Raw genomic sequence first — 23,915 nt, forward strand, 5'->3', positions numbered from 1 at the left:
ATTGTTTTTTGGATTTTTACACATGCAAGAACGCCACAGACCCCGTTAAATTGTATAATCTGCTCTGCTCAGGAGACTGTAACGATATTTGACCTGACATTTCAGGCCAGGTAAGGCTTCCAGTTAAAGGTCAGGGAAGAACTGAGTCTTACGCTCTCGATGTTAATCGGGTCATCTTTGACCCAAAAGGTCAGCGTTTTAGATCCAGTCTGCGGTTTATCTAGTCTGTGAGAAAAAGTGTCAAGACCCTGAACCCTGAATTGCAGAGCTGCTCAAGACTCAAGTTCTGCGTGTGTGTGATGAGACGAGCAGATACTGTACTGTACGAGTGTAAATTTGAGAGGTCATTAAAGGTCCAGCGTGTAAGATTTAGATATTCTACACACTGTACCTTTAAGGCAAAATAAAGACCACATACTTAATCATAATGTCAATTTAAACTGGTTCATCTATTATTTTTTGAATTTCGACGAATGTTATCCTCATCAAATCTGGATCAAGAGTTCAGTCGTCCATCTGCAGTCTCCCTTTGACCTGTGTAGCACATGATGATGACGATGGAGACTAATTTCATCCATTGCGTCTAAATTGCCGTCAAGTAAAAATAGATTTTTGAGAGAGCGGGGTGAGTCATGCAGGAAGTATGACTGATTCCCCCATTAACTGCTGTTGTCTAAATGCATTTGACAGGCAGCAGGAGGGAGACGTCACTGCGGGTTTACACCGTCACACTGTTCTGTCCTGCTGGCAGCGGTCAGCCTGGGATAAAGCAACCCAAATGGACCTGAGTCTGTTTTTCACACCGCATTATAATGTCTGTATTTGGAAACTGGCAGAACAGAGCAGGAAGCTGTAGCCGGTGTTAACGGTCTGATCGTGGTGATAAGGACAGGTGTTGTTTCCATTGTGGACCAGACTGACCTGCTTGCTGTTACCCTCAAATGTGGAAAAGTCAGAGCTGGTTTTTGAGATGCAGCAGAGTAGATAAAACGCGTCTACTCCTTCTCTGATGTGGCATGCAGCGTTGTAATTCTCAAGACCAGACCAAGACCACATTGAATGACTTATTGATAGGTTTATTTAAGTGTCCAGTCCACACAGGACTACAAGACACAAACACCAACATCATACAAAGATGACCCCATAGCATCTTACAATTCAACACATCAACAATTCCACCCGGAACTAATCCGGATTATTACATTGGATACAATGTTCTCTTTATATCACTCACTGTCTACCACTTTATCCTCCACAACCAACAACCATTCACAGCTACAGCCAAATTTAGAGTGGCCAATTAACCTGCATTCTTCCCATCCATACATGGAAAGAACCAGGGATTTGACCCGGTGACCTTCATGCTATGAGGCAACAATGTTAGCCACTGCCTCACTGTGTGCACCCATCAGATCACCAAAATAAATCGCGGTTCTTCACCCAGGACTTTTTTCAAACAAAAGTCTTTGCTCTACACAGGGCAGTGGAGCAGAAAATGAACTTCATCTTCAACAACACTTAGATTCACATAAAACTCGTTAATACCAGACGTTATTTTCAACTTCTACCTTCAAATGCAACCGATAACACAAGGAGTTACAATGTGTTGTTGTGTAATTAGCACTCTTTTGCCTTTTGCAGCAAGAAGGTTGGGACAAGGGTCTTTCTGCATGTGGGGTTTGCATGTTCTCACCGTGTGTGCGTGGATTTCTCCAGGTTCTCCAGTTTCCTCCCACAGTCCAAAAACATGCAATATGGGTATTAGGTAGATTGGACACTCTAAATTAAGGTGTGACAGTGAATGGTTGTTTGTCTCTATATGTGTGACTCAGTATAGCACTGTTTTAGTTTTTGTGTGTGTGTGATAATTAATGGTATCACTGTAAAAATAATTGCATGCATAATCCCAGAGCTGCTATCGCACATGTCAAGCATGCAATTGCACATGTAAATGTTTTAGTCCGGGTTAGCAGTGTTGAGTGCAACAACAGCTTTGGGATTTGCTTATTTTTGGATCTGATGGTCCTATAGCGCCTCCCTGAGGGTAACAGTTCAAACAGAAGGTGATCAGGGTGAGAGAGTTGGACTTTTGTAATAGATATATTGTCTGATATATACAACTTTATACGGAGCTGTGGTCTTTGTCCTGACATGGTCTTAGTCTTAGTCTTTGTCAGTGTTGAAATGCAATCTCTCTGGACTAAGGCTGAACCTGATAAAAACAAACAGGAATACAAGTGTCATATACAAATTCTGCATTTTATCTGCAGAATTACTCCCTGAAAATGAACGCACTGTCATGTCAATCACACAATAAACTACCACTATACAAGCGTGTGTAAAGTCTTGTAACAACAACACACAGAGAAGACTTTTTCCTGGTCAATGAGCGCCCTCTTTTGGAGAAAATCTTTCATGAAGTCTTTCTGGACTTGATGTCATTTGACAGGAGTTGAGGATTTTGTGTTTGAATGTTTATTTCATCTTTTCAAATTTGTTGCGTTACATCATTCTCACTGATGAGAGTGGTGGTGTCCATGGCCCATGAAGAAGCTTTATCTACATTGTTTTTTTTATACGTATGTTGTGGCAAAATCTGTAGTAAGGTGTCTGATGAAGAAATAAAGTTGGATCAAGTTGATTGCTCGGTTTCTTCTTTGCAAAGAGAGAGTCAAGATAAATACACTAAACACTGTTATTTAAGTCGAGTGGCTTTCTATTTTAGCACAGCATGGCAAGTGAAATTACCTGAGGTTCTGATGATGTCACGTAGTTTAAATAAATGTGATGTCATGTGTGGTGCAGAAACCTCTGGATGTCAGTAACATGGTCCTGATTCCAGTTCCCTTTAAAGATCCATGATGGAGTAGCAGAGTGTAGGGAAAAAGCACGTCTGGATTTGCTGTCAAGGAATGTTCCACATTCCCATGTCACCTCTGGCAAATATGTTTATCTGCAAATGAGTGTGGTTTATGTTTATTTATGCAGAGAATGTTGGAACAATTTCAGCTGAAAAACTAACATCTGATCACTACAAATAACAATAATTTTCAGAATAATTAATCTGCCAGTTATTTTTTCTTGATTAATCAGTTGTAAAATATCAGAAAATGATCAGTACCTAGAAATAATGAAGTTCCCAAATGTCTTGTTTTGTCCACAAATTGAAATGATTCAGTTTTGATGATTTCTTTGTTACATGGGGCAAAGAAACCAGAAAATAGTTTGTGGTTCATTTAGTTTTGCAGCCCCGTCAGTCAAATATCAATATGGTTAGTCCCACTTAACATTTTTTCCAAACTACTTTTCATAGCCAAAGGCCCCAGAAGGTGCTTGACATTATAAGTGTGTGAATCCTGACTCGGTAATCCCGTGTCGTTCTCAGGACTTCACTAACATAGTTCCCTGCAGACATGTGCATCTGCACACCATCTGTTCCTGAGACAAACTTTGACTCCAATCCTGTTAAGGCAGTAGCCAGGACTGTTGTTGGCACACTGAACTCGAGATGCCTCTCAGTTTAGCAAAGCATCTCACCTGCACGTCTGGAAAAATACAGAGAGCTCAACATTAATATCCTCAACAAGGTAAAGACTTTATACTGTATTATACTGTGTTGTATAGTATAGTATTATACTGTGTTGTTTTCATCTGTGATGTCGTTTGGAACTTCAGCAGTTTTGTTGCTGTCACTGATCAGCGTATGTTCCTGGTCTTTTATTTTGCGAACGTTGTGGCAAAAATTGCCGTAAGGTGTCTGAAGAGATAAAGTTAAATCAAGTTGAATCAAAGTTGCTTGTTGAAGCTCGGTTTAGTCTTTGCAAAGAGAGAGTCAAGATAGACAACAGCTCAGAGGCCAGTCAAGGACGACTCTGAGGTATGAGGTGTTTGGGTTGTCTGTGCAGCTGGGGAAATGATGACCTTGGGTGTAACTCAGCTTGCTATAGGTGTTTAGACGAAGGGTGTAAATGTGCAAGGGTGAGAAGAGCATTTAGGTCAAAGGTGAATGCCTGGTACGAAGCTACAGGAATGTGTGACCATTGTGGCTACATTATTTCTTGCTCCTTCCTTATCTGTGTCATTTTTATACATAAAAAACTTAATTGTGCTTAAAGGATGCAAAACAAACAACTCCATTTCTTACTTCATAAATATATGATTGTGATAAAATAGAATGAAATAAGTAGTCGTGATGTGCATGCTTTGTCATCAGAGCATAATTTCTTTGATTTGACACCTGTAAGTGTTGTGTGTGTGTGTTATGTCACTTCCTCTCTTATTTCTGCAGTATCATGATATTGTAGATGACATTTTTACTATTTTTCTCTCTCTGAAGAGCTTCATTAATCAGATTTCAGTCTGCTGTGTTTAAGTTTCCAAATGACTCTACTGTAAATTGGCTTGAGGTAGATTTCTCTCAGAGACAAGATGTTAGTGGTGCAGCTCGGAGTGACAGGTGGAGGTTTGGTGATTAAAAAGCCATATGTTTAGACGTTAATCTCTTCTAACCAGCAGCCAGTACAGCCAGTACTGTACTGCTGTTCCCTGTGCTGTTCATTTCATTGTTGGACTTATCTTATCTTAGGTCTGCAACTACCAATAATAAAATTGTCATTTCAGATTTTAGTAACTTGTTGAGTGTTTTTTTTGTATTTATGTAATCCTTTAATGAAAATGAAAGGCAGGATTAAGACGATAGTTGTGGAGAGAGTAAAATGAAGTTCTTTAGGTTTTTATTTTCATGTTTAATTATATTTACTAGTTTGTTTTCGGCTGTTTGTTTGTTTTTTGCAGATATGGAAGTCAGAGAGTCACCAGAGGGGTAAGTTATGATCAGACCAATTATCATCTTTGACTCCATCTGTGATTGCAGAGGTCAACTTTACATTTATTTCATTAATTGTGTTCTATGAAAACATTTATTCCCCACCACATTGATAATATAAATTGTTTTAGAAAAAAGATAAATGTCTGTTGATTGTTTTAAAGCCACTTTCACGCTGAATCAGCTGATTTGAACGAAACAAAACCTAAAACGAAATCCAATGCACTATACAGTCAAATGAGTTCACTCGTCTTCCAAATTCCTTATTTTGTGAGTGAATTTCATCTGTAATCCTTGTGTTTGTGCATTTGATTAATCTGTCAGATTGGGATTTCTTTAAATGCTGTAGGATTTGAGAAGAAGTTTTTGTATTGAACACCTCAACACAAGGAGGTTTTTAATGACCTCCTCGAGATATTTATTAATCTCTGTTACAAAACTTATGTAGATTATTTGCATACATTCTCTATGATACAACAGTGGGAGCTTTTAGCTGAGTCAGGAAATATCTCAGATTCTCTCTAAAATAAGGAATTGTGTATTTTCAGCTCACATCTGCTCTTCATTATAGTTTTTTTTTTCCTTTTCCCCTCTTTTTTCCAGTATATTTTTATTATTTTCATTATAGTTCTTAACATAATTTTTCAGTACAGGGTGTGTGTGTGTGTGTGTGTATACAATACAGCATTCTTCAAATGTCCTTTTTTTTTTATTATTATTATTATTAAATTCTAGATGTTCTCTCTCGTCTGATGTGGGAGAGACCGGAGAGTCGGAGAGTTTCTGGAAAGCCAGCGGTTTATATGAAGGTAGGACACAGACGTTGCAAACAGCAGTTTCTGACAGTTCTCACCTCAAGTCCGTGTTCAGCCGATGAGATTTGTCCTCACATGAAAGACGAGATGTGTCTCTGTGTTTGCTTTCTCTGTGACAGGCCGCACATCACATCGAGCCAAAGAGTGGTTCAGTGTGGTTTCAGAGCTCACACTGCGATTACATGAAGGTACACATGTGTTTAGCTTTGGTAGAGACTGTAGCCCGTAGAGCAAAGTTAAATCACTGTCGAGTTGGAATAGAGTTGCAGTTTTACTTTTAATCATTTTCCAAACGACATGTGCTTTGCACACAGTGAAATGCAGTGAAAGCTGCAGTAGTGATCGTGGTGTCGTTTACACGTTTTTGACTTCTTTACACTACAATCTCTCTCTCTCTCTCTCTCTCTCTCTATCTGCCTCTGAACTCTCCTGTGATTGGTCAAAGTCTTCAGTCACAATGCTGCCCGCCACTTAAACTGAAAATGTGTAAGAGAGGAAATGAAAAGGTAGAGAGTTCACCAAGTTGTCTGCAAAAGAGTCAACCTGAAAGCAGGCTGTTACATGGTCTTATCGTTGAGTATAACCTCCACAGGAAAGAGGCGTTTTGCCCCAGACGCTTAAAGGCGACATAGACCGGAAGCTCCAATTAACTCTGCGTTTGTGTGTGTGTATCTGCGTCATTACCTCGTTTATGAAACCTTAAAGTTTCAGAACAAACAGTTCAGCCACTGCTGAGAAAATTGGGTTGTATTGTTTTCCTGGGCGCTGCGAAGCGGATCGGCACTTCCCTATGCTGATGATGTCATCAGAAATCCTCACCACTCCTCTCACCACCGTAGCGCCTCCCGGTGCGGGCACTAGTCTGGGCACATCCGGTTGCGTACATTCAACCGCAGAAGAAGAACTACTCTTGTTGTAGCTGCTGAGATGCAGAGCATCCACCGTGCCAGAGGGGGAGCTGTGTATCTGAGAGCTGGCCTACCAATTACGTCACTTCCAGGTACCTGGCCAATCACAGGACAGTGGGAAAGCTCTCGTTGGCTGGCCAATCACAACACAGTCCACGTTCTGGGGGTGTGGTTTTGGTCTGAAACAGCGCGGCTGACGAGAGCGTCAGTGAGGAGATATTTTGATCGGCTCGTTTGCAGCAATTAGGAGGTTTTTAACCATGAAAACAAGTTAATTTATGTAAGTAGACCTCCATAACTAACATATATGTGTGATACAAGCATTCTATGTCACCTTTAAGTTTCTTTGATTAGCTATAGGTGCGAGAGCAACAAGCAGAGGTCATTTGGGTTTCCTAGAATAAGTGCATATGTACAAATTCTAAATGTTGTGGTGTCAGTGTTAACTTTACGGCCTAACATAACCTCTACAGACCAAATTTCAGAATTGCTAACAGCAAATTACTTCCACATTCTCTCACAAAAGAAACTTTGCCATGAAATTACTGACATATACGGTACATTATTCAAAGTTCACTTTATTGTCATTCGTCGTGTTAAAAACAGAAATAAAACAATACAACATGGTTAAATGTAGTTAAAACCAAGCTTAAAAAAGAGAAAGTGCAGCAATCTATTTTCATGAGCGAAATCAACACAGATAGTCTAAACAGACTTTAAAAAATAAATAAATGACTGGTCAGGCTCAGGCAGACAGTCATTCATCCTTGAAATATGACAATGGTTATTAAAATGTTTAGCAATTTCAAAATGGAAATAGCAATTATGAACATTTCCCTCTTTACCTGTTGATACCAAGAACCCCAAAACATTTGATTGATCATTCACTATCACTGACAGAACAAATATGATTTTATTTTGACAGAATAATTTAAAGTACACTGTTTGTGATTTTTGAGAAACCACATGGTGATAACACCGGTGTTTTCCTTTGTTTTAGGGAAACCTCGAATGCCAGACTGTGACCTGGAGTCCAGCAGTGCACTCAACATGGAACATGCTGAGGATAGAGCGCCCTCTTCAGTCAGGCCACAGACTGACATTCAGAGAACAGATAATGCACACAGGGACCCAGAGGTCATCTACGATGATGTTCCTGCTGAAAACCTCCAGCATTCCGTAAAGTGTAAGGCCGACATTGAACAGCTGAGCCCTAAATGTGTTATGTTTTCATATCTGTCTGCACGTCTGAATGTGACATCTCAAGAACGTCTTGAGAAAATGATTTGTAGCAGATACATGCGCCTTTATCGCCCTCCGAGTGACAGCATGTAAAAGTTTGTTGTTGTGTCAGGGCTGGAGGATGCTGCTGTCAACTCCTGGAAGGTTGTGAGCTTGATTCCCTGTTCCACTATAGAACAGTGTATTAACAGCAGTGTATGAATGAGTATGAAAGATGTGTGATAGAAAAAAGTGCTGCACATACAGTAGATGTCAGGCCTCACTGCCGCAGGTGCTCGAGCTTCTCAGGGTTGACAGACTCCTGTTACTGTGATAGGGTGCTTCCATCTCGCCAGCTGAGCTGCAGCACATACGCAGTGATTCAACAGCAGCACGTGGACAGCTGTATGTCTGTCTAACAAACAGCACTGAATGAAAATCAGAAATGGAGGAAATTCCTGGCAAATTTTCTTTTCAAAAAACTACAAGAGATAATTGGAAAAAATGAAAAAAGTATCAGATTACATTGGAATAGCAACATATTACTTTTTTGTCACATTTTGGACAACATACTAAACTATGACATTTGGATGACTTTTAGGACGACATACTAAACTAAGACATTTTGGTGCGATTTTGGACGACATACTATACTATGACTTTTTTGACTCATTTTGGACGACATACTATACTATGACTTTTTTGTCTCATTTTGGACGACATACTATACTATGACTTTTTTGTCTCATTTTGGACGACATACTATACTATGACTTTTTTGACTGATTTTGGACAACATACTATTATATGACTTTTTTGTCACATTTTGGATGACATACAAAAGTATGACTTTTTTGTCACATTTTGAACGACATACTATACTATGACTTTTTTGTCACATTTTGGACGACATACTATAGTATGACTTCTTTGTCTCATTTTGGACAACATACTATACTATGACTTTTTTTGACAAAATACCTTGACAGAGTGGCACTCGATGGGACATGAACACACAATCTCTTACTTAGAAAACCAGCATCTTATCAACTGCACCACTGGGGATAATAGATACTTCTAGACATCTTGGCATAATTTCATTTTGGTCATCATACTATACTATGACTTTTTGTTAAATTTTGGACGACATACTAAAGTATGACTTTTTTCTCACATTTTGGACGACATACTATCCTATGACTTTTTTGTCACATTTTGGACGACATACTATACTATGACTTTTTTGTCACATTTTGGACGACATACTAACCTATGACTTTTTTGTAAAACTAAGAAAACACATCTTTTAAATCCATTATTGAACCATATTTGTGTTTCTTTGTCTGTCGGTGTTCATGTGCAGTTGTAGATGACATTTATGAGGACGTCCAGAGACTGGAGGACCACGGATCCCGCAAGTGGAGCGCCAGCGAGTTTGACAGCTACGATGACGCGTCTGACAGTGAGGCCGTTCATCCAGCTCACACAAGCAGCACCAAGGTCAGACATTTGCTTTAAAATTGCCAGAATATCTTCACACAGAATATCCTTAGTTTGTGGATAAAAAGGCAGCATTTCAATGTGTCATTGAGAGATTTTGGAAACACATTTCACCATTTTCTAACATTTTATGGACCAAACAACTAATGTGATTGATATAAAATATATCAATATATGAAATAGTGACAGATCTGTCAATAATAAAAAGTAATCATTAGACGCTGCCGTACTGACAGCATTTTGAAGAGGTTAGATGATGTAACAGTTTTGGTTTTTTTGAGTCAGACTTTTCCTGATTTAGTTGCAGTTCCTACTTTTCTGTTGTATTTGTAAAAAAAACAAATGAAAGTGAAGTAATTCAAAACTGAAAACCAAAAAATTGCTTCTTGTTGAGGAACTTTCTTTCTTTTTTTTTTTTTAAATGATGTTGTTGAAAGAAGTTAATTAATATAAAACTGCATGGGGAAAAAAAAAGAAGAACAGAGAGTAAATTTGTGTGTGAAAAAAAATTCTTAGATAAGAATATTGACCTAAAAAAAGCTGTAGTGGGGAAAAACCAAAGTATGTTTATAGGCGACATACAAGGTGAATGAAACCTGATTTGATAAAAGGAGGAAGTGGATTATTTTTGGTAGTCTCTCGCTCAGTCAGCACTTCTGTCTTCTGCTGCAACATGTGTTTCTGTGGTTGGACTTCCCCAACCAACAGCTCATGTATCAACAGTTTTGCAAACGACACTGTAGATGGTACATGGAGTGTAGGTGATATGGAGTCATTACAAATCAACAGGAATATAAAATACGGAAGATTTCCCTGTGTTTTCGTGAGGATTTTGAGGCAAATGTGTGTGAAAATGATTCAGCTTTAAATATGAGGTAGGTGTTTTCTATCTATCTATGTATCTATGTATCTACGTTTTGACACATGAAATACTGAGATTTGGGTCTTATTTTTAAGGTAAAGACTAACGTTGGACATAAATGCATTGAGATAAATAAGTGGTGTATGAAATAATAAACCAACTTCAACTACAAGACGCTCAATTTTAAAGAGGAGATTCAACGTTATAGATATTATTTTTGAGCAGAGTGGAATAATTTGGTGTTGTAAACCGGTTTGAATAAATACATCTATGTACATGTTGTAAATTAATTGGAGGTTTTGCAATATGTAATTGTCCATTAAACATTTGAACTGTAACCAGGTTTGATTTAACATTTATTGAAGGAATTTAATATTTCCCTGCACATGATTTGGGCAGAAATGATGTTAACAATGTTGCTGTGTGGTCTCGATCTGGCAGCTGCCTGCAGATGTGCTCAACCTGAAGCTGAGGCTGAAGCAGCGCTGTGCTGTCACCAGGAAGGAGCTGGCGGTGCATTTGAGTCCACACCATGTTTCTTACATCAGGCAGAGCTGCGACAACAAGGTATGGATCTGGCAAAATGTCCCATAATTTGTTGTTGTTACTGTATTTGTGACCAGCAATACATTATTTTTATACTGTATCCTTTGTACAAGGGGAGCGTTTGTGTGTATACAGCAGCAGGGCAGGGGTGAGCGGGGATAAGAAGTTTTTATCCCATCAAACTGCTGAACGACTGCATGTTTTGTACACTGAACTTTTTTTGGGTGTTTCTTTGTTTTCATACTCCAACTCCAACCACTTCCTGTGTGCAGGAATGTCACCGGGTGACACAAGATCTAGAAACTGCAATACTTGGAATGATCAGACCGTGGACACATGACTGTGCTGTGTTTTCCAGGTGCAGCAGATCGTGAAAGCAGCCAGGAGCGGTACAAAGGATGGTCTAGAAAAGACAAAACTGGCCATGATTCGCAAAGTATCGTTCCTGCAGAGGAAAGACTCCACAGGTACAGAAAGTGGAAGTAGAAAAAAAACATGTAAAACCCTTAAATGTTGAGTGTGTGGAAATCGGTCTCTTTCACCACAGAGGCTGCAGAAGTTAAGTATTGTTCTTACTCACAAGTGATGGAATTTACAGACATTCAGAAAACTGTGTGGGTTTAAGGTTTAAGAGAGAGAACAATTCATCCATTAACCACTGGAGGTCATTTGTTTCCTCTGTGATTCCCCGTTGTTTCAATGACGTGTGATAGAATAAAAATGAAGAACGTACACTGTGAATGTGAAGTAAAAATGTGTTTATGAATGGGTGAATAGAGGAGTACAGATTATGGAGACTTTGTTCACACATTTGGCTCAAGCTTTTGGATTTCGTGAAAGACTTTGTGTCGATGTTTTCAAGGGCAGTTTGACAAAAATTCTTTAGAAAGAGGATGAACACGATGAGGCACACTTGGTCTGGTTTTTGTTTCACTTGCATTTTGTACAAACTGTAAATCCCACATGATTCCACTCTCTCCCACATTTATGATTCTGGACCACAGATGCCCATGTACGGAAGCGCATTGCATTCACTTGAAAACAAATGTTGTATTGAGTCATTTATTTCTGATTTACAGAATGTTTTTTTACTCTTCTGAGTTTAGAATAAACACATTCATTCCTTTATTGAGAGCTCGGCTTAATGGTAACAGCATGGACGGCTTGTTTAGTTTCATCAAGTTCAATCAAGCGAGAGTATCACAAATTTAAAAAAAAAATACAGAAAAAAAAAAACATAAAAATAAATTACTCAGAAAAACCGGATAAAACAAGGTTTATTTGTCTGTGTGAATGAAGAGGTTGTGTTTTTTTAAATCCACAGGTGAAGGAACGGACAATGCCGGTTATGTGGATGTAACTGTGTGTGAGATTAAACATCCTCCGGCTCAACTCTGCCCCACACCAGAGGGACTGAGCAGTCAGCAGGTGTGTGTGTGTGTGTGTTTACAATAAATGGACGAGGTCATCGTAGAGGACCAGCTCATGTTATGTTATCCCTCATTATCCGATCCATTTATCAGTTGTAGTTTAATCTGTGTACTAAGATCTCATGTTGATGTCCAAGGGTTTACACGTTTACACTGAGCTGAAACAGATTTAGTCTCTGAGAGAAGATTGAAGTTTGTTTGTGATTAGTCATTTTTGCACACACGAAACATGGTCCTACACTTACCATAAGTGTACTGTATGTATACGTCTGTGGTCAGATAACGATTTCCCAAGAAGACCTTCAGACGCCTTCATTGTTAGTTTCCCTCTGCCTCCTTCAGGTCGTCAGACGTCTCATCCTCAGCTCCATCGTACAGAGTGAGAGCAACTACCTGAACTCTCTCAAGAGAATTCTCCAGGTGAGTCGCATCTCTTCTCAGGTAACGGGACCGTCGCCGTGACAAGAGAGGATTTGCTTCTTCTTCTTAGAAAGATGAGAGGCTTGAAATCACTTCTTTAATCAGTCCTTATTTTCCAGCTTTCTTGTCAAATGACATCCTAAACTAAAAATAAAGTATAAAGAACACACAGCGTAGACATTGAATTGTCTGGGTTTCTGTCTTCAGCGTTACACATTCACAAACTCAAAGCAGCAATAACTCCAGGATATCAAAAGGACAAATGAAATGATGAAATACAGTGCTCTCACGTGGGGTAATATTGCAATTACACAACAGCCTTCAGAAGCAAGATAGCAAATCTTAATATGTGTTTAAATTCTCACATGAATGACTCAAAAATAGTGACAACAAAAACAAGTTTGGGGATACACTTTATAACATGTCAGCTATACAACTTAAACAATTCATGATAGAGTGCACACTTTACAACTATACACAAACCTGCTATTAACATATGCACTCATTCCACCAAACGGACTGACACCTGCATCACTTGCTCCCCAAAACCACAACAAACTTGCAGCAAACTTTCACTTATAGGCGCTTAAACAAAGGGCATGAACAGAGGCACATAAGAGGGGGCTGAACTTCTGTTTCCTGGTAACATCCTGCTCTCGGGCAGAACTCTTTTGCATCTTGACCACTCTGCATGATAAATTCACAAAGACAACTTGGTGAACTCTCGACCTCTTCATTTCTTCTCTATGGAAGCCCATTTTTACCAGAAAAAAAAGGTCAAACTTAGTAAGTTGAACAAAGAAAGTCGAAATTATGAGATACAAAGTTATATTTATGAGATAAAAAGGTTGAAATTATGAGATAAAAAGTCGAAATTGTGAGATAAAAAGTTGAAATTGTGAGATAAAAAGTCATAATTATGAGATAAAAAGGTTGAAATTATGAGATAAAAAGTCAAATTTGAGATAAAGATCATGAAATTAAAAAAATTTTCTGATTTTCTGGACCAAATAACTTTAAAAAAATCTAATCAAATCAGTAATTTTGCTGTGCACACAACAGTGGTGCAGACAAATGGAAAGATTGTGTACCTTGGGACCAATATCAATATTAAAAGACACAAAACATAAATTCATTGATTGTGGAAATAATGCCTGTCATGCCAATCAATATGAGCTTCAGTATATTAGAGTGACCTGTCTTTGTTTTGCAGGAGTATCATAAACCTCTACTGGAGCCAAAGAACAGTGTCCTAAACATCAAGAAGGTGCATCAGATCTTTTTCCGTGTGCAGGAGATCCATCAGTGTCACTCGATGTTCCAGATCGCCCTGGCGTCCCGGATGGCTGAGTGGGATCGCAGCGAGAAGATTGGAGACCTGTTTGTTGCCTCGGTCAGTTTTTAATCTACATTTTCTATTTGATTTTAAAAGTGAAGCTTGAATGTAAGTCTTACTTCTCACTTGATTTATAGTCAGTAAACATTTTCCTGAGGAGTTCATGGTCTCAATCCGTAGTTTCTTCTCTTCTTCAATAGAACAGGATGTACTTTTTACATGCCTTTAATTCAAGTTTAAATTAAATTTCACTTCTATTTATACAGGAATTACTACACTTGAGTTGGTGTATTTCTTTCCTCTGACAGGCCTATGTCTTATATCTATCTTCAGTCGAGCTGTTTTTCCTTCGCTGTGATTGTAAAGCACTTTGGCTCAACTGCTTCTTCCTCTGCCAATTCTATTTTTTTTTTTGGGTTTTGGTTTTTAATTTATTATTATCATTTTTCTCCAAACTTTCTCAATAAATGATCATTATGAAAGATAGATTTACTGCCCAGCGGTTGTCATGTATGTCTTCACTGACCAACACAAATTCTGTCCCAAGTTTAGTACAAAGACAAAATATTTGATCTATCAATACTGCACAGAGAACTTATTGTAAGAATTAAAGTAAGAATTACCAGTTACAGCTGGTCTATAGTGAGTTTCTAGGTTTGCATCTAGGAATGTGTATGTTGCTAATAAAGTTTTCCCTTACTGCTGTGAATATTAGAATGCACATTAATTAATTTACCAATCAAAATCTGATGCTACACTCTTTTCTCCCACAGTTTTCAAAGTCCATGGTGCTGAACGTGTACAGTGACTACATCAACAACTTCACCAACGCCATGGCACTGATCAAGAGAGCCTGCATGTCTAAACCTGCATTTCTGGACTTTCTTAAGGTGTTTAGATTTTACTTTTTTTTTAAGCTATGTAGCCAGCACTTATGGAAGTCCATTTCTGCCAGAAAAAAACTTAGCTTGGATAATAAATATCATCAAAGTAAGTCCAAATTGTGAGATAAAGTCATAATTATGAGATAAAAAGTCAAAATTATGAGATAAAAAGTCATAATTATGGGATAAAAAGTCATAATTATGAGATGAAAAGTCAAAATTCTGAGATACAAATGTGAAATTATGAGATAAAAGTCAATTATGAAATAAAAAGTCATAATTATGGGATAAAAAGTCGAAATTCTGAGATAAAATGTCATAATTCTGAGATAAAAAGTCAAAATTATGAGATAAAAAGTCATAATTATGAGATACTTCTGCAAAATATTCATTAAAAAATCAGTAGAGCTAGGTTAAAAAATGTAAACCTTATATTATTTGTGAAATATACCTTGTATATCACAGCATATGTATTTTCCATGTGACTTTCAGAAGAAGCAGGCTTCCAGTTCAGACAGAATCACGTTGTATGGCCTCATGGTGAAACCCATCCAGCGCTTCCCTCAGTTCATCCTGCTCCTGCAGGTACGACATCGATGTGCCACATTGACGTCCTTTTAACTCTTTGTAAATGACCTCGTTCTCTGTCACCTTCAGGACATGCTGAAGAACACGCCCGTCTCCCACGTTGACCGTTTGCCCCTGCAGCTCGCTCTCACCGAGCTGGAGACTCTGGCCGAGAAGCTCAACGACCAGAAGCGTCTGGCTGATCAGGAGGCTGAGATCCAGCAGTTAGCTCTCAGTGTCGGGGGACGCAACTTCACCAAGGTCATCGCACCCATGAATTATTGTTATCTGATGACAATATTCTTGATTTCATTGAAGAGTCTGTTGACTGTTATGAGTAAGAACAATGCTATGCAATGTTGAAAAATGAATTGGGGCTGCAAGGATTAATAGATTATTGATTGATTTCCAAATTAAACCCAAACTACTAGAGAAGGTTTTTTCCAAAACATTGGTAAAAGATTAGGTTGGGATCAACAGCTGGACTGAGCGAGATATTTTTTAAATTTTTAAATTTGTGGAAACTGAGTAAAAGTTATGATTCATTTTCTATCCCATTTTTAGTAGCGATATAAAGTAGCAATAAGTGTGCAGAAGTCACAAAATAGACCAGGTTTTTTTTCACTTTTGTTCATAAAAACAGGCCAAGTAAACTCAAATTTCACAAATTCATTCCCATTTTAAACATTTTGAGAACTCAGGTGTATTTATATATTTAGTGAAAATGAGTGAATTTCATCAGATTGTCTAGATTGTGCTGGAAAAAGGATATAAGACGCTCTATGTTGCACATTCTTATAGCCTCTGTATATACTGTACTGGAAAAAAGCAGAAATTCTTTTTTCTCTCATAAGTTGTTTATAGATTGAATTAGAAAAGTAGATTTTAGTAGTTAAAAAGTAGGGGGAAAAAAGTGAAACAAGAGAACTGTTATTATTCACTATTTCCTGTTGGTGCAAAAAGAAATCTCCATAAACCTGTCCAGTAAATTAGGTTAATTTGGTTAATGGAACTATTTTGGTGATGCTAAACTAATAGTGTGTTCTTTCCTCTCATCAGGTTTCTACTAACTCATTTACTGACCTGTGTATTACAGTCAGTAAGAGTGTAATGTAATCACCGTGTGTCTTCATGGACTGTTGGAAGCTTGTGTTAATGAAGCTGAATGACTGTGTGTTTGCAGCTGCTGAACTCAGAGCACAGGCAGTTGATTCACGTTGAACTGCTGACTGAGACAGTTTACGGGGACAAAGGCCAAGTCCTCAAGTCAAAGGAGCGAAAACTCTTTCTGCTCAGTGACACCCTGATCTGTGCCAACATCAACCTGAAGTGAGTTTTCTTCTCCTCCACATTCAACACTAAACTCTATATTGTGATGACTGGAACTGCTCCTCTGTGAGGCATCGGCTGTGATGACGATGATATTTGCTCAAATAACTCCTCAGGGTTGGGCTTAAGTATTTGATTATTCTCTTGATAATATAAAGTAAACAAAACAAATGTTTTATTTTTGTTGGTTTTTTTATCAATGATTTCATTTATAAATACAAATCTTTCCACTCCAAGGATGTGGTGCATCTATTACCACAAGCATTTAGTTTGTGGACTTCCTTAGTGGTGATATTTACAAGGTGTCTTGAATGCATCTTAAGGCTATCCAAATTCTCTCATGTTAGTTCCACTGATTTGAGGACAAGTTTGAGTACTTTTTGTCACTGGAAGAAAGAGTCAAGTGAAGTGAAAATGCTTTTTCTAAACCCCACAGCTGTGTCAAGTACATGTTTTTTCATACTTATTAATATATTAATATGGGAATTAGGTATTTCTGTACTGTAAGCATTGGTAGTGAATGGATATTGATACTTTTGGAGCAGTGACACCTGTGAGAGTTTTCATCCTTAGACAAAACATGTATTTTTGTAATTTATTTAGAAAGGAGCAATAATAATAATAATAATATTATTAAACAGGAACCTGATATAAAACAAGGAGAGTTGAATTGTACCAGCATTTAGCAAATTACTGCTTTATATAACATAACAAAATGTGAATAGAATAAAAAGATACTGTACTAAATGATATTTTTGTCCAGCAGAGGTCACCCTGACATCAACAGCGTGGTCCCCGCTGGTCCTAAGTACTCAGTGAAGTGGTGTGTCCCTCTGATGGAGACACAGGTAGTGGAGGTGGGACACAACATGCATGACAGGGACAGGGACCGGGACGTCCCAGCGAGACGCCATAGCTCCATATCCAGCACCAACGGTACATCCACAGCTCACACATGTAATATAGGTCCAGATTAATCAGTAAACAGATGTGCAGATGTGTATGTAGCTGTGAAGGATGTTAGGTGATGTTATTCTGAGATGATGTGTCTATATTTAGTTCCGTCTGTTCTCATACAGTCAGTGCATGGATAAATTAACCCTAACCCTAGTATTGTTGGGTGGATTCTTTTTGGATAGAAAGTGCGATGTGACACTTGTGTTTCAGATAACATGTTCCTGGGTCCGCCCAGACTCTACCAAGAGCTGGAGCAGCTGCACCATGATCTAGCTGTGGTAGAGGAAGTCTCTCTGCTGGTGGGAACCCTCAGTGGAACCTACCAGGTAATAACTGTGCTTCATTTTTGAAAGTAACAACAGTTTGAAGCGAATATTAGAGTGGAAGCACGTCAAGCTATAAACGTACGTGCATAACATTGTCTCTGTCAGAGCCGTTGTTTGGGTTTGATCATTTTAGTTTATCTGGAACATAAATTTACCAAATATCATTAAAGCATTGCTCCACTTAACTGCCACTGCACTCCATTAATAGTTAGTTAAAATAGTTTGTTTTCTCTCTTTCCCACTTGTGTATCTGGCAGAATCTGAACACCACTATATCACAGGACTGGTGTCTGGCTCTGCATAGACTTATCCGCCTGAAGGAGGAGGAGATCCAGAACGCCAACAAGTCTCACCTGCATCTGTCTGTACCAGGCAAACCTGACAGGTGAGAGTCTGGACGTTAATATAATAAGATAATAAGACACTGCAGGCCTCAAAACAGGGACAGCATTGGTTTTTGTGGGCAGAAGTTAATTCAGTTTTGTCTGTAGGTCTGGTCATCCAGTGAGCATCAGGGTGGTCTTCAACACTCCCAGCCCTCTAAGTAAGATCTTCTGGGTGAACCGACTTCACCTCGCCAAGATAGCACAGAGTAAGAGCATTTAATGCATCCCAAGACCGTAAATGTATGCACGTATGATACCATTTACTGAGGGTGTGAACACAGTAATCTGTCTAAATTCTGTGTGTGTGTGTGTGTTCAGGGCAGGAGAACAATCCCGGGTGGGAGTGTGCTGAAGAGGACGAGAAGACAAAAGCTCCATTTACTTTTCCACTGCTGACATGCAAACTTCCTGCTCGCTCCTCCAAAACACACACACGGAAGGTGAGAGATGCTCTGTTTATAGATATAGTATGTTTGAAATATTCCTTTAAAAAGGCAGAATATGGGAACTGTGCATAGGCTTCTGTGGTAAAAGCAATGCACCCAATGTGTTTGCACTGGACTACAGAGCAGCTTTTTCCTTGCATATGTATTTTAATGTCCCTTTTTCTTTAACCCTAACCCTACATGTGTGAAGATGAACTCCTGTACCCTTCATACTAACATGTGTTTTCTGCTTATGTAGCTGAATGCAGCTCTTCATAGTCCATTTCAGTCCAGCCTGCTTGGTTTCTGCACAGCCACCACAACACTACCACAGGGTTATCTCTGGGTGAGAGGTTTTTATTGAACATATTCTATCATTCTTAGACAGGCTAACCATATTCTTATTATCCTACGTATTGTCGTCTCCGTGTCCCGTGAGATGAGCTGTGTGTCACCTCTGTGTTTTTCCTTGGCCTTCAGGTAGCTGGTGGAGGATCCAACCATGGCCATGTGGAGATCTTCTCTCTGAACAGAGTCACTCCTCGTCTGGTCAAGACCATCCCACTGAGGTCCTCGGTCTTGTGCCTGGAGTATGTGAGGGAGCCAGTTGTCCACACAGAGGAGGAGGCTGACAAGTCACAGAGTTCTGCCAAGATAGGAAACATTATTTGTGCCGGCCTGCAGGACGGCAGGTCAGTCATTTTTACAAAAAAACATTGTTAATTAATTTTTATTATATTAGTTTATTAGAGGCCATTCCCAAACTCCAGAATTGTGTGGCCAGATTTAAATAACTGCTCTATTGAACACACACACTCTGAAAGCCACTGCTCCATCATAGCTGAGCCAGCAAACAATCAATGATCCCCATTCAATAACAGGAGATAATATTCCTTTGTGGGAGGAATGTGAGGAAGACTACAAATCTAGTGACACCATTTAAACAAGGTCCACACAGCTGATACATTATTATTATCATCATTATTATTATTGTTATATCATTATCATCATTATTATTATCGGCTTCTCTCTCTCTCACAGCGGATCACCTGCTTTTTCAGGGATCCACATATTTGATATTGCCAGACATTGCATATGCCAGATACCCTTCTTGTCACAACCCTCCCATTTATCCAGGCCTGGGACTGGCACCAGGAGGATGCCTGACTGGATGTGACCCCCTGTGACTGGGTACAATTTAGAGTGTCAAATTAGCAGTCGGGATTCAAAAAGGCAACCCTCCAGTTCCCTTTCCACTAGACCATTGGCTGCCCCATTGTATGGCTATTTAAAGCTGACAAACCAAAAAAAAACAAAATTCAAATTTATTTTTTGTTGACCTCTCATTGCCCACCTGCAGTACCTTCTTAGCCCAATAGGGGACCACAGCCCACACTTTGTGACTCATTGGCTAATTTGACATAGACATCGCAAGATAACGAACATCAGCATTTAGGGAACCGTGAGGGACACTGTTAACACCAGCCTTTACAGTAAACTAGGCTGACCACATCTAGGTCTAACTCTGCACTCAACACAGAGATCCATCATCACATTTTACTCTTGAAATAACAGGAAAGTGTTTCTTTCAGTGTCCTGTGTCTCCTTATTGTTGCAGCATCAAAGTGTACAGCAGCCTGGATACGGCGGTCCAGTGCCAGCTGACTTTGGCGAACCCTGACAGCTCTCCAGTCCTCTGCCTTAAACATCTACTGTCCAAGCTCTTTGCCGGACTCCACAATGGCACAATAGCTGTGTACCAGAGAAAGCCTGGAGGTAAAACACCTAATGCATCAGTGTCACAGTTACATTTGATTCACATGCCAGAGTGAAGAGACTATGGTCCTCAAAAATGACACTCGAGTAGTCGCCTCAGGACCTTTTCAAGAAAGATTCCAGCCCTGGTGCTAAAGCGTGAACTGTTGTTCCTCATAGAGAGACTTTGGGACCTGGACTCTTGCAGCCCGGTGCCTCTGGGCTCTGAGCCGGTCTGCTGTCTGCTGTCAGTTGAACACACTGTATGGGCCAGTTGTGCCAACCGAGTCACTGCCATCGAAGCTTCCTCCCTGCACACACAGGTATGCTTGTGCAAATGTTCCAGGGATTAGACACAAAAAGCGTGTTTTAACTGTCTTAAAACAGTTAAGCAAGATAGTCAGAGGAATAGACAGTCCTTATTTCTCAGAAGAGCAAACTATGGCTGCACAATATTATTAGCATGACATCGATATCGGTCGTTATCTGCAAACCACGGATATGACGAATGACTAAAACTGTGGGCTGAATAGGCTGCTACTTCCTTGACATCTGTTATATATGTATATTTATTTATTTATTTTGTACAATGAAGGAAATGTATATCTACATAAGCTTTGTATTACCAGGATAGGGGTAGGGAAACTGAGGTTGGGAAGCACCATTTTTCAAAAATACTACCCCTATTCTAGTAATACAAAGCTAAATGCAAATTGGTGAAGTATTCCTTTAATTAAAAAAGAAACTAAACCACATCTGTGTTTTTTCAGCCGAAGCACTCTCAAAAAGTCCAATCTTGTGCATCCCTAGGAGAAATGCCTTTAAATTACAGTTTAATGGCATGATTGGCAAGAGAAAATGGATCAGGACATCTCAATTAACTTTAATGGATAATAGCAAACACACCTACACATTTATTAAGCCAAAATCAAATTTCTTATGACATAACTGAAATGTGCTGACATGTGAAATTGCCCTATGACACCAGTGTAAGTCGACAGAACTCTCTGCCTCTCACTGTCCCACAGAGTTTTGAAGCCCACTCTGACCCAGGCTGCAGCGTTAGCCACATGGCTCGTTTAGGGGGAGGAGTTTGGATGGCCTTCACCAAAAGCTCGTCCATTCACCTGTTCCACATAGAGACTTTAGAGCCACTGCAAGAAGTCAACATCTCCACACGCACCGCCCATCTACCACCAGGTACGTCCAAACGAGAGATTAACACAGAGTCAGATGCTTCTAGATAGTCAATATTTATTCTCGTCTGATTTTCTCTCTACATGTTTGTAAAGTCTTTTGACTTTATTGCCCTGAATACTGAAATCAAACAAATGTAAAAGGCCTTCACTATTGGTCATTTCAAATGAGGACAATAATTAGCACTGTCCTTGTTTTACATGGTTGGTATTGACTCTGTTGTCAGCTGTAAAGACTGGTTGTCTCTCTGTGTCTCAGGTCAAGTTTGTGTCTCCAGCTTACTGATCTGTAAGGGCCTGCTGTGGGCGGGCACCAGTCAGGGCATCATCATCACCTTCCCCGTATCCACCCTGGAGGGAATCCCTAAGATTAATGGTACCACGACAGGTTTACTGCACATTATCCTTTACCTAAGGCATAAACAATGTCAAGGTTGCAATAACTCACTCATGCTGCAGTACCATAGTAATATCCTAATATTAGCGTCCAAGACCTGCAACTGATCCGATACTGTGTGACTCTATCCTCCAGGTAAAGGCACGACGTCTGTGAATGCTCACTGTGGTCCAGTTGACTTCCTGGTGTCGGCATCCAGCACGCTGATCTCTGACTTGCTCAGACAAGACTCTACCCTCAACAGCAGTGAAGTGGGTATGAATGGAGATGGAGAAGAAGACGGACGGGTTAAAGAGCATGTGAAAGGAGACGAAAGAGGGCACAGCCGGAAGGACAGCAGTTACCGCCTGGACTCAGGAGATCATCCGCCGCAGGAACAGAAGCCAAAGCAACTCTTGCTGCAGTACAGCCTCCACTCCACCTGCCAGCTCCCTGGTAAGCTGCTGTCAGCTCAGTCGGAACAGGAGATCTCGAGGACACCACCGGAGTCACTCGAGCACAGCCTGGAGGACAGCTCCATCTATGAAGTGATCGAGGACCCCGGTGTGTGGGTGAGGGGTCAGCCGGTGGAGCGGGGAGAGGAGGGGGAGGTCAGGCACAGCAGAGGCACCTCAACCGCCATCTTCTCTGGTGGCAGAGGATACCGCAGGATTGGAGTGACGGCCTCTGAAGACACTTGCTCAGACTTGAATGAAAACACACTGCTGGTGTGGCAACTCCCTTTAACTTTCAGCCAGTGATAGAATATGTCTGGAGTCAAGGACCCAGCAGGAAGAATGATAACTAGATTGTGTTATTTCTGTACATTTTGCCTAAAAAAAAATTGTATTTAAGCTGAGAAGTATAACTTCTAACTATATTGTATGTATATAAAGACGGTTGGAATGGTAAAGCCGTGTGTCAGGCTTGCATTTTGACTGATAACAGTACCTTTACTCGAGTGTGCGCTGTGCCCGATGTCTGTGTCAGTGAGGTACGTAGCGTGACAAAAATGAAACGGTCAGTGCTGGTTATTTTGCTACTATTCTATATACTATTACTATAAAAAAAATCTCACTGTACTGTAGCAAACCGAACTGTTCCAGTTGATGGGAATATGGCTTAAAATGAAGGGAAATATTCTGGATAGAGGAGTTGCCATCTCACAGAACTGATTCTGTTGTTTCACCCTGTTTTTTATAGCGCTGTGCAACTAATACAAATATTTGACTCATCCCAGCCACACATATGGAGAAATGAATTATACTAAATCAAAAAATAAACAGAAATGATGTCCCACAGATGACCATGGATGACACCATGACAACCGCAGCCACCAGATTGAAAAGCTTGGGCACTGTCATGTCAATGATTCTTGTATCAATCGTCTAGCCTAGTCTCGGCACCAACCTGAACCGTGCCGTGCCGTGGTGAGGCGAGTCCAGGCAAGGCGAGCTGGGACCATAATGGAAAAGGGCCATAAATTGACCCCAGCCACAGGGGGCCACATCCAGTGTACTCCTAGTCCCAAGCCCAGATAAATGGGAGGGTTGTTTCAGGAAGGACATCCAGCGTAAATACCTTTGCCACATCAAATATCTGTTTCATCCGCTATAATGAATAATAAAACAAACAATCAGTAAAAGTAAACACTCAGTAAATACAAAACCATGCTTCTCTAGGATTAATGACCACTCCAAGAACCTGATTCTCTTCTTCTTCATATAATGAATCGCATGATCTCTGTTAGTACCGTATGAGTGGACAGAAGGCTGTTTTACACTATTCACTCAGAACTAATAATGAATAATATATTACTTTGGTATAATTATATTGTGCTGCCTGGTGGTA

The 23,915-nt window shown here is 39.7% G+C and overlaps 1 protein-coding gene across 3 annotated transcripts; it reads left to right on the forward strand.

The window, feature by feature from the left end:
* The first annotated feature begins 3,510 nt into the window (after positions 1 to 3,510).
* On the forward strand, positions 3,511 to 23,889 carry LOC131469210 (rho guanine nucleotide exchange factor 10-like protein). Of its 3 annotated transcripts, none has more exons than XM_058644152.1 (27): positions 3,511 to 3,587; positions 4,795 to 4,822; positions 5,561 to 5,634; positions 5,760 to 5,828; positions 7,549 to 7,734; positions 9,133 to 9,269; positions 10,573 to 10,698; positions 11,036 to 11,144; positions 12,002 to 12,105; positions 12,450 to 12,527; positions 13,741 to 13,920; positions 14,637 to 14,753; positions 15,240 to 15,332; positions 15,405 to 15,575; positions 16,498 to 16,643; positions 17,407 to 17,579; positions 17,811 to 17,926; positions 18,184 to 18,311; positions 18,418 to 18,518; positions 18,631 to 18,752; positions 18,997 to 19,083; positions 19,218 to 19,429; positions 20,356 to 20,513; positions 20,673 to 20,815; positions 21,521 to 21,692; positions 21,948 to 22,064; positions 22,221 to 23,889. In XM_058644152.1, the coding sequence occupies exons 2-27, from the start codon at positions 4,797 to 4,799 to the stop codon at positions 22,823 to 22,825; spliced, it is 3,750 nt and encodes a 1,249-aa protein (XP_058500135.1). In that variant the 5' UTR covers positions 3,511 to 3,587; positions 4,795 to 4,796; the 3' UTR covers positions 22,826 to 23,889. The 3 variants fall into 3 exon arrangements, with proteins under 3 accessions (XP_058500135.1, XP_058500136.1, XP_058500137.1); XM_058644153.1 differs by having other exon boundaries at positions 17,410 to 17,579; positions 22,221 to 23,888; XM_058644154.1 differs by lacking the exons at positions 3,511 to 3,587; positions 4,795 to 4,822; positions 5,561 to 5,634; ... (1 more) ...; positions 7,549 to 7,734; positions 9,133 to 9,269 and adding an exon at positions 10,008 to 10,144 and having other exon boundaries at positions 22,221 to 23,884.
* Positions 23,890 to 23,915: the final 26 nt, after the last annotated feature.

This window comes from Solea solea, chromosome 11, assembly GCF_958295425.1.
Source record: "Solea solea chromosome 11, fSolSol10.1, whole genome shotgun sequence".
In the NCBI taxonomy this organism is placed as follows: Eukaryota; Metazoa; Chordata; class Actinopteri; order Pleuronectiformes; family Soleidae; genus Solea; species Solea solea.